Source organism: Tasmannia lanceolata, unplaced genomic scaffold (assembly GCF_043159265.1).
Source record: "Tasmannia lanceolata isolate RefF3 unplaced genomic scaffold, GAP_Taslan_0.1 ptg000011l, whole genome shotgun sequence".
NCBI lineage: Eukaryota > Viridiplantae > Streptophyta > Magnoliopsida > Canellales > Winteraceae > Tasmannia > Tasmannia lanceolata.
In genome coordinates this window covers 13806707-13817231 of record NW_027518688.1, presented here as the reverse complement: position 1 = coordinate 13817231, position 10525 = coordinate 13806707, and the positions used below count along the sequence as shown (strand labels likewise).

The window sequence follows — 10525 nt, the reverse complement described above, 5'->3', positions numbered from 1 at the left end:
GAAGCGGCCAAACTTCCACACTCAGATCGGTGAATCCATCAAGGGTTAACTTGCAAACCCCGCCATACAGCTATGGATATTTCATTAAGAGAACTATATTCTCAACCTCTCACATGCAAGTTTCATTCGGTGAATCTATCAAGAGTTGTCCTGTCAACTCTAACCAAACCATGGGTCTATAGATTCATTAAGAGAATTGAATTCTCAACCTCTATCTCAAACATGATCATGCACATACACATCATAGGGAGGGAAAATAAGAAATCTTATTCATGTGCACCAATAGCTGTAACATTATTTCGTTCTTCCCATTGAAAACCCAGGAGAATATCAATTGGGTTGGGTATCCATAATGTACAACTTACATTTCAATAGGCTTTAAACCCATCCCCTTCGATGTATCAGATACAAAGTCTCTGCCCAAACCCTTTGACAAAGGATCCGCCAAATTTAATCTTGATTTAACATACTGAATGGCTATAATACCATCAGTCAGGAGCCTTCTCACATGATTGTGCTTTAGACAAACTTGTCTAGATTTGCCATTATAGCACTCGCTACTTGCCCGAAACAAAGCAGCCTTGTTATCACAATACACTGTCAAAGGTGGTATTGGCTTACTCCATGTTGGTATATCAACCAAAATGCTTCTTAGCCAATCAGCTACCTCTCCAGCAGAAGACAATGCAATGAATTCTGATTCCAGAGTGGAGTGAGTAATACATGTCTGCCTCTTTGATTTCCAAGAAATCGCAGCTCCACCCAAAGAGAATATCCAGGCAGTCACAGATACAGAATCCTCTTTATCAGAATTCCATGTAGCATCACTATAGCCTTCAATAACTGCTGGGAAGCTACCATAATGCAGTCCATAACTTAAAATACCCTTCAAGTACCTCAATAAGCGTATAAGAGCATTCCAGTGATCTCTCCTTGGATTACTTATATACTTGCTCAGTGTGCCAATAGCATAAGCAATGTTTGGCCTGGTACAACACATAGTATACATAAGACTGCTAATAATCTTCGAATACTCAAGTTGTTCAATAGCTTGACCATTGTTGCGAAGCAGCTTGACACTTGGGTCAAAAGGAGTAGGAGCAGGTGTATCATCAAAATGATTGAATCTCTTGAGAATCTTCTCAATATAACTTGATTGCATAATAACAATATTATTCAGAGATCTGACAATCTTGATTCCCAGAATCATATCTGCTTCCCCAAGGTCCTTCATGCTAAAATTCGAAGCAAGAAAACTCTTAGCTTCAATAACCTTTTCAAAGTTGGTACCAAAGATGAGCATATCATCCACATACAAGCATATAAGAACACCTGAATTATCTTTGAACTTGCTGAAGATGCAGATGTCTCCTCCATTGATCATATAGCCGTTGGATAACATCACACTTCTGAACTTCTCATGCCACTGCTTAGGAGCCTATTTCAAGCCATAAAGAGATTTCAATAGCTTGCAAACCTTGTGCTCTTGTCCAGGAGTGATAAATCCTTCAGGCTGCTCCATGTAGACTTCTTCCTCCAAATCACCATTAAGGAATGCTGTTTTAACATCCATCTGATGAATAACCAGTTTATGAATAGCAGTCAAAGCAATAAGAAGCCTTACAGAAGTAATCCTTGCTACCAGAGCAAAAGTATCAAAATAATCAAACTCTTTCTTTTGCCTGTACCCTTTAGCAACCAATCCGGCCTTCAACTTGTCCAACAAGCCCTCAGCCTTGAATTTCCTTTTGAGGATCCATTTGCAACCAATAGGTTTACAACCTGTTGGAGGATCTATCAAAATCCAAGTGTTGTTAGACATGATTGAATGCATTTCATCATCAATAGCTTCACGCCAGAAAAGAGCATCATTAGAAGACATAGCTTCAGAATATGTATCTGGATCCTTATCCACCATGAGAGTGCAGAAATCAGGTCCAAATATTTTAGGAGTAACAACCCTTGAACTTTGTCTAGGAGTAACCCTTTTTGGTGATTCAACAACTTTTCTCTTCAGTTCACTTGAAGAACCAGCTTCAACTTTTCTGTCAAATTTGCATGCACTGATTCAACAATAATGTGAGGATACAGAGTTTCCAGATTCAGAAATCAATAACTTTACTGGTTGTAGAATAACCAATAAAAATACAATCAACTCCTCTATAGCCGAGCTTCGGAGTATCCTTATCTGGCAACCGCACGTGAGCTAAACATCCCCAAACTCTGAAATAAGAGATATTTGATTCTGCCATTCCACAGTTCTGTGGACCCCGATCCGAGGATGATGAGGAAACGAGTCCCTACATCCTCTAGATCTCCACATCGTGAAGGAGAGCTTTACTAAGGAACTCTCGAAACTGTTGCCACCCTCACAGCATAGCATGAGTGGCGATATAAAAAGAAAGAGATACATCCTGATCCGGAGCCAGGGCTCGAAACCGAGATATATCTAAAAATAACTCAGAGTCGCCATCCATGGATACGCCATGGAACCAAAACAAATGCTCTGTTTGCAATGGATAACCAGAGATACAAAAGATCCGTGCCTGATGACGAATGGAGAAGGTCTGAAGAGCACTCCCAATTCGCCCGAGTGCGAACACTTGGTCTCTTCTGCCATTTATTTATTAACTTCGAAGAATTTTTGGGCAAAATCATGTGAAATGAGAACAAAATATCCCTGGGAAGACGTCTACCTAATCATGCATGACCAGAGGATAAAATAATAAGCACACACAAAATAAAATAAAAGATGTGTCACCTAATGACAGCTAGGTTATGAGTGACATGCCTAACTTGTGTCTAAGTTCTGGTGAACAAACACATACATGCTACAGCTAAAGGTATAGGATCAGTACAAGAAAGGGAATCTAAAATTAGCAGTTGATCATGAATAGTAAATGAAATAAGGAACAAACAAAAATGCCAGGCAACTAATAGAATAATGAAATAAAAACCTATGGCGTGCACATAACGCCTATTTACAATGGGGCGAAGACATAGCGCCTAATATAAAATCCTAACGCATCCCATCTAGAAAGCAGTAAATGATAGATAAAAAAATGCAGTAATACAGTGAAGTGTTACAGCTAAGAGGATAAACCTGTGCAATGAGCAAACGTCAGTAGATGATAGTAAAAGATAATAATAAAAAACCTGATAAAGATAGAGAATTACAGCTAAGCACGTGAGAACTACAACTAAGCAGGTGAGAGCTACAACTAAAAACTAGGTAAAACACATAAGCAGGTAAATACTATAGCTAAGCACGTAAATAAGCAAGGAAATGAACACACGCTATCATGATCCTATGCGAAAATCATCATCAATATGCAAACATAAACCCTCAAGTGCTAATAACAGACCCTAAGACTCTAACGATTTCGCCCGAGTCCTTGGATGGTCTGATGTTCATCCAAAGAAGCCTACGTATCCTTGCCTCCACGAGAATCAAGACAACGTAGTTCTTCACACCTATTCTAAACTATGATGCCTAAGACACCTAGACATCTATCTTAGACTCGATCTAAAAGACCGGACTAGTTCTTAAAGCTTCTTGTGCGATTGTTTAAATTCCAATGGATTGTAGATTTTAGAACACCCTATATGCCCTAACTGAATGCAGGTTAGCCCTAACCTAATGCAGGTGGTTCCTACACCTACGTGTAACTAGGCTGTATGCCTTAAGGAAAATAATAGGATTGCTAACGTATCAAAGACCTAGTCATCAGTCGGCGATGTGAATCGCCAACTAACCGGACGGAGGTGTTCCTAGCTAGGAAAAACTCCTAACTCTAACACAAACACACAACAAGGACACAACAAGAGACAAACTCTTAACTCTAAAACTCTCTATCTAGGACAAACTCCTAACTCTAGAGGAAGAGCTTTTGAAAACAAGGTTTTAAAGTTGTTTATTCAAAAAGGTTTAAAATGCTATTTACAAAAGTTTGGCTGGACTTGGGATAAAGATCCCAAGCTGCACTACGTACCTCGTGAGAGAGGATCAAGCCAACGTAGTTCGAAATGAACTCTCCTAATACGCTATAAAACTCAACACTTTAGATTTTTTTTAAAAGGTTTTTGATATTTTCAAAGTGTGTTAACACCCTTCGGCTAAAGGGGATCCGATAGAAGAGCCTCCTTACCCACCATATCGCGGTAGAGTAATTTAGAGGGAAGCGGGATCCCTAAAGCCTAAGGGGAAAGAAACCAAAACAGGGGGGACTAAAATCCCAAAGAAAAGAACAATCTCGAAGAGACGAAAACAAAACTAACGAACCCTAATCAATCTCCAAAGGAGACGATATCTAACCAGCGAGGGAAAACCCTAAACAAACGATAGATGAAAAGCTTCTAACCCTAAGGGTAAACTTCTAAACAAAAGGAACATACAAAAGCCTATAAAAAGAACTACTAAATCGATAGAATCTCGAAACTCGAAAAGGATCCCGAGGAACGTGCAAAGAATAGTCCCGGAAAGAAAGGAAACCCCTAAAACCCTGTGAACACCCTAAGATGAAAAAAAATGATAAGAAGGGCAAGGGTTTGGCTCAAGAAATATTCTGTCATCGCCTTTTTACCCCCTCTGAAATGCCGAGACCGAAACTCTAAACCATCTGAATTCGAAGGTCAAGCTTCACCCCTGTGCTAGCAGGATTATACTTTGAGTCCAAAATTACGGGAAGGTGGGAACTAAATATCACGATAGCATTATCTAGACAGGCATGCTAAGAACAACCAAATCAGGACAAACTGAAGCTCAAAGCCAAACCACGCCACAGCTCTTTGAATACAAAACTCAAGACCCGAAATTCAAAGCGAGATCGGAGCTCCTACACATCACTCGGTCTAAAACCGAGATGAATAAAAAAGAATTACGAAAATAAACAAGGTTTTGGATCAAATATAAAAATGCACAACAATCTGTTTTGCATTTGTTAATGAGAACAGAAGAAGCTATGCGAGCCTAGGTAAATTCCCACACTGATGTCCATCAAGGCTCCAACCAAATATCAATTCACCTCTTCTAATCACATTATACCCATTAATCCCGATTACTGTAGGCTTTTACAAGATTTTAAACAATAAAATCCAATAGAAAGGTACATTCATGGCAAACACGGTGCTATTCATATCGATATATCAATGTCAAACTCGCCATTTTCAGATGACTATACTTGACCCACTTCACCTCTTATACCAATTCATGAACAAGCTCAACCAAGCTCAAGAAAATCCATTCTAATGACCACATGACAGATAGAGACTAAGGGTAATTACAAGACATAAAGCCAAATCACATGAACCAAAATAGAAATTAAAAGCACAAAGGATCGGCTAAGGCATGTTAACTATGGATACCACCAGCCCAGTGAAAGAAATTAGACCCAAATAATGCAGATAACAGAGGACAAGTATGCTATTATCAAGCATCATCCTTGGAACCGAATGATGCTAATAACAATTCCTACAGGCACCTTTATTTTGGTGACTACACCACACTCATCTCATTTGTCATCATTGATGAAAGGAAAAATGAAATACTAGCAACCATTTCCAGCTCTAAACATTACTCACTATGAAAGAAATAGATTGATTTCACGAAACTTTTAGATCTTTAAACTGAAAATGCTATAATCTAAGGATAGAACATTACCTGCTTGGAGCGAAATTGCTGAAATTTGGCGGAGATTGCCGGTAGCTGGAAATTTACAGAAACGGACCTGATTTGGATCTTGAAATGGCGAGAGGTAGAAGATGGTGCCGGAGATGAGAATGACGTTGGAGACGGGTTTTGTGGGGAATTTGATATGGGTTTCTTATTGGAGCTAAAGGATAATGGGTTTGGGTTGTGATGGTTGTAGAGGGGTTTTGGGAGCGGTGGTGATGAGGTTGGGGACGGATTCCGGTCGGAGTTGGTGGTGGTGAAGAGGGATGTGATCGGTTGAAGATGGGGTGAAAATGGAAGAAGGAGATGGTGATGGTGGCTCAACACTTCCTTTTCTTTCTCTGCTATTTTCCTCTCCTCTGCAGCTTTCCAACGAAAATGGGGATATGGTTTTGAGTGAAATCGATGTTGGGAATGGAGATGAGAGCTAAAACGATGAGGGATGAAATGGGTTTTTGATGTGGGTTTGGGTTTAAAGTGAGTGGAAATAAAAATGGGTTTGGGTCGGTGGCTTAGGTTAGGAGGTGGCTGAGGGTGGTGGTCGATGGTGATGAAGGTCGGAGATGGAGGTGGAAGAAGGGTGAGATGGGTTTGGATGAAAATCCAATCGGAGAATGTGGATGGGGTGGTGGCTGGAAGAGGAAAAAGAAGAAGAAGAAGAAGAAAATGAGGCAAGGGCTTGGATTAAATTGCAGAGGTAGGTTTTTGAGGCTACGGATGGTGTGGAAATGGGGTTTCTATGTAGGTTTTAAAGGGGCTTGAGGTAACAATGGTGGTAGTAGAAAGAGTGAAGAATGAGGTGGAGGTGATGAGGGCCGGAGATGGTGGCCGGTTAAACGGAGATGGTGGTCGGAGTTGGAGCTCCAACAATGGCTGAGAAGAGAAATGAAGTGGCGATGGGGATGGGATGCGGTGGCTGAGGTGGAGGAGAAGAGGAAGAAGATCGGAGGTGGACACGGGTCGGATGTCCAGCGGATTTGCCAGAGAAAATGGTAGGTGGATGAAGGAGATGGGATGCGGTTTGGATATTAGGGATGCTGTTTCTCCTCCACTCTCGCTCTTTTCTCTGTTAGAAAAAATGAGCCTTTCCTTTTCTAGAGAAAAAAAATGAGGCGCCTCCCTCTTTGCCCTAATTCGGTTTGGGTTTTAAATAGGGGAATGATAAAATTTGCCCCCTCTCTTCTTCCAAGACAGCCCCCCTTAGCGTAATTATGAGCATTCTCCTGCACAATAAGGGGGTGGCCAGGTAAAACATACCCAAGGTTAAATGATATATTCGGTTCCCCTTTCATTGCCTCGGACAACCCTTATGGAGTATTTATCACTACCATTTTTCAAGACAAAGGTGGTCTTGGGCAATAGTAAGGGGGAGAACATTATGGAAAATATCTCCTTAGAAGCTTGATCTCCACCCTTCAAATCCCCTTTATGTTCAATGGTGGGGATTTAAGGGTTTTTAACCACATAGGAAGGCATCTTAAGAAGGTTCCAAGGAAGCTTCCTAAGATGCCCTCCTAACTAATCATAGCCCTTAACCTCCCTTAAGCTAGATTATGCTCTAATTATTACTTGAAAAGAAAGAAAGGAATATTTCTTATTTACAAAATTGCCCAGCTCCCAGATAATGCACCCCCCGATTATGTAACACTTTAATCTGTATACCCATAAATCCTCCTGGACAGCCCACAATGGCAAACTTGAACTGGTTCTTCAGATTCTAGCACAACCCCTTTTCTGGCTAAATCGCCACCCTTCTGAACTTGTACCACGACACTTTCTGAGGTTTGCTCGCTGGGCAAATTAGATCGGATTTTGATGAAATTTTGCAGAGACCTCAGTGGGACCCTAAGCTAATCTAGGGCACAATTTGGGACCTCAGAACACTAGTTTATTAGGGTAATTATTTAAAACAAGACGTAAAAGGGTTCGGTCAAAATGGGGTGTCTACAAGTTCATATAATGTCTGATTTATCTTCCTTTGAGAGACCCTGTTCAAAACATGACAAGCAGAAAACAAGGCTTCTACCCACAAATTTTCAGTTAGTCCAGAACTAGTTAACATATAGTTAATCATTTCAATCAGAGTTCTATTCTTTTTTTCAGCTACACCATTATGTTGAGGAGTATAAGATGCAGTTAATTATTTTACGATTCTATCTCTTTCACAAAGATCATGAAATTCACCTTTCATGTACTCACCTCCTCTATCTGAACGAATGGTCTTAATTTTCAAATTCAACTTGTTCTCAACTTCTGTTTTATATGCCTTAAACTTTTCAAAAGCTTCATCTTTTGATTTTAAAGGATATACATAGGCATATTTAGAATGGTCATCAATAAAGGTTATGTAATAACGTTTGCCATCTCGTGAAATGAAGTCCACTTCACAAATGTCAGTGTGAACTAACTCAAGGAGAGTGGTGGTTCTTTCAACAGATTTGAAGGGTTTCTTAGTGATCTTGCACTTGCTACATATCACACATTGAGTATCATGATTTCTATCACAATTATTTATAACCCCTTCACTAACATGCGAGCAATTGAGTTATAGTTCACGTGACCTAATCTTTGATGCCATAAATCAAAGGACTCAGCAATATAAGCAGAAATAATTTCATTTTCAATGCTAAGCTTAAACATGCCATTTACAAAATAGCCCTTACCAACAAACATACCATTCTTTGATAAAATGAATTTATCAGCTTCAAAGACCATCTTGAATCCATGCTTAGACAGGAGTGCTCCAGAGACAAGATTCTTGCGGATGTCGGGAACATGCAACACATCCTTCAATGTGATAACTTTTTCAGAAGTGAATTTTAGTTCAATAGTTCCGTTGCCAATAACCTTGGTTGATGAAGAGTTGCCCATGTATAGCAACATGCCATCCCCCACTACTTCATAATGTTTGAAGAGATTTTTGTCTCCTGCAATATGACGAGATGCACCAGTGTCAATCCACCATTCAACTTCATTTCCCACCATAAAGTTTTCAGTCACCATTGCGACGAGATCATTTGAGTCTTTTCTTTTCTTCTTATTCTTTTCATACTTAGGCTTGCGACAATCCTTTGCAAAGTTACCAATCTTGTGACAATTGTAACACTCTTTGTCTATGGCAGGGTTAGAGCTAGAACGCTTGAAGTTCATCGCATTCTTTGGTTTCAGAAATTTTCTTGAATTATTCTTTCCAGAATCTTTCTTCTTCTCCTTGTCAAGAACAACATGTGCTTTAATTATCGGTTCCTTCACTGTCTTCTTGTCACGTTTTCTAGTTTCCTCCTCAATGTGTATATGTTGCATAAGTTGATCAAGAGTGAGCTTGTTTCTTGTGCTTCAACTTGTTGCGGTATTCCTTCCAAGATGGTGGAAGTTTAGCAACAATAGCTCCCAGATGAAAATTCTCATCAAGAGTCATGCCTGCAGCAACAATATCATTAGCAATCAATTGGAATTCACGAACTTGAATAGAGACATCCTTATCATCATCCATTTTGAAGTCCATATAATTTGAAACCAGTAATTTCTTTGAACTAGCTTCCTCTGCTTGGTAAACTGTTTTCAGAGTGTCCCGTAAATCTTTTACAGTCATGCACTATTTGGAGTACTGATCAAAGAAGGAATTAGACATCCCACTAAGGATGTGATTCTTCCAAAAGTAGTCATCATCATTCCATTTAGCAATCTGATCAGTGATTTCTTTCGCTTGATTAGATGATAATTCCGCGGTTAAACTAGCAGGACATAGCTGAGTTAACACAAAAGATAATTGAAGTTGTCGAAGGAAGAACTCCATCTTAGTATGCCATCTCTGAAAGTTCTTTCAATCAAAAGTCTCAAATTCGGGTGAACAATCTTATTAACTCCATTAGAAGCCATGAGAGTTAAACATGAGAGTTAAACTATCCTCAATTTGTTGGAACAAATGCACAAAATAAAATAAGCTATTACCCGAAACAAAACAAGAAAGAACCAAGACTTAGAGGCGCGTAAACGCTTCTTGAAGATAGTTGAAGCCTCTCCCACATGCAAACGGAAGACAACAATGGCAGCACTATCTCCGAGATTCAACCAAGCCCAGATTCCCTGTACATCCAAGAGAGTTGCACTTCTCTACAATGGATCGTGTATCCACCTCCGATCGATCAAACAAGTGAAACAAGTTTTTAGTCAAAATGACTTTTCTCTTTGAAAATCAACTCTATGAAAAGGATTGTATTTTTCATACTTCTCACTTCTTCAAAAGCTCAACTATTTATCTCTTAATAGAAGCTATCCCAAAAGACTCTCCATTTTTGGACTTATCCTTAATGAGAGAACTCAAGGCATTCAACTCAAATGAGAAAATCAAAGAGTCACAATTAATAGAATACAAAGAGTCACCAAGAAAAGCTAACTCTTTTGTCCTTTTGTGAACGACTCTTAGAGTACCAAGGAATATGAAAAAACCCAAATTTAACTTTTAAGATTAAAATTTGAAACACATTTCTAAGAAATTAATTTTCCAAAAATGCATTTGTAAAATATAATTTGAAACACTTTTCTAACACTCTTGCGGTTGAATTTTTTAAAGGATAACTTTCAGTTTAGTATTCCTCTAAAAATAATGACATGTTAAGTGATTAAACCTACTAGAATGTATACCGAAGTTAAGCGTTCTTGAGTGAGGGTAATAATAGGATGAGTGACCTATAAGAAAGTGCTCGTGTTTCACCATGCCTCTTGTTTTGGGATTGAGCTTCTACCTCAGCAGTTGAGGCATTCTTCTTCAACCTGGTTTATGTTAAAGTATAAGAGATTAAATAACACCATCTCCAACAGCTTAAGCTTTTGGAGTAACTGGTTATTTCACAT

The 10525-nt window shown here is 39.2% G+C and overlaps 1 protein-coding gene across 1 annotated transcript; it reads right to left on the bottom strand.

The window, feature by feature from the left end:
- Window positions 1-1438: 1438 nt before the first annotated feature.
- On the bottom strand, window positions 1439-8974 carry LOC143885902 (uncharacterized). The gene is made up of 2 exons (XM_077389942.1): window positions 8202-8974; window positions 1439-2063 (listed from the first exon to the last, which is right to left on the bottom strand). Exons 1-2 carry the CDS (start codon window positions 8972-8974, stop codon window positions 1439-1441), a joined length of 1398 nt encoding a protein of 465 aa, XP_077246057.1.
- Window positions 8975-10525: the final 1551 nt, after the last annotated feature.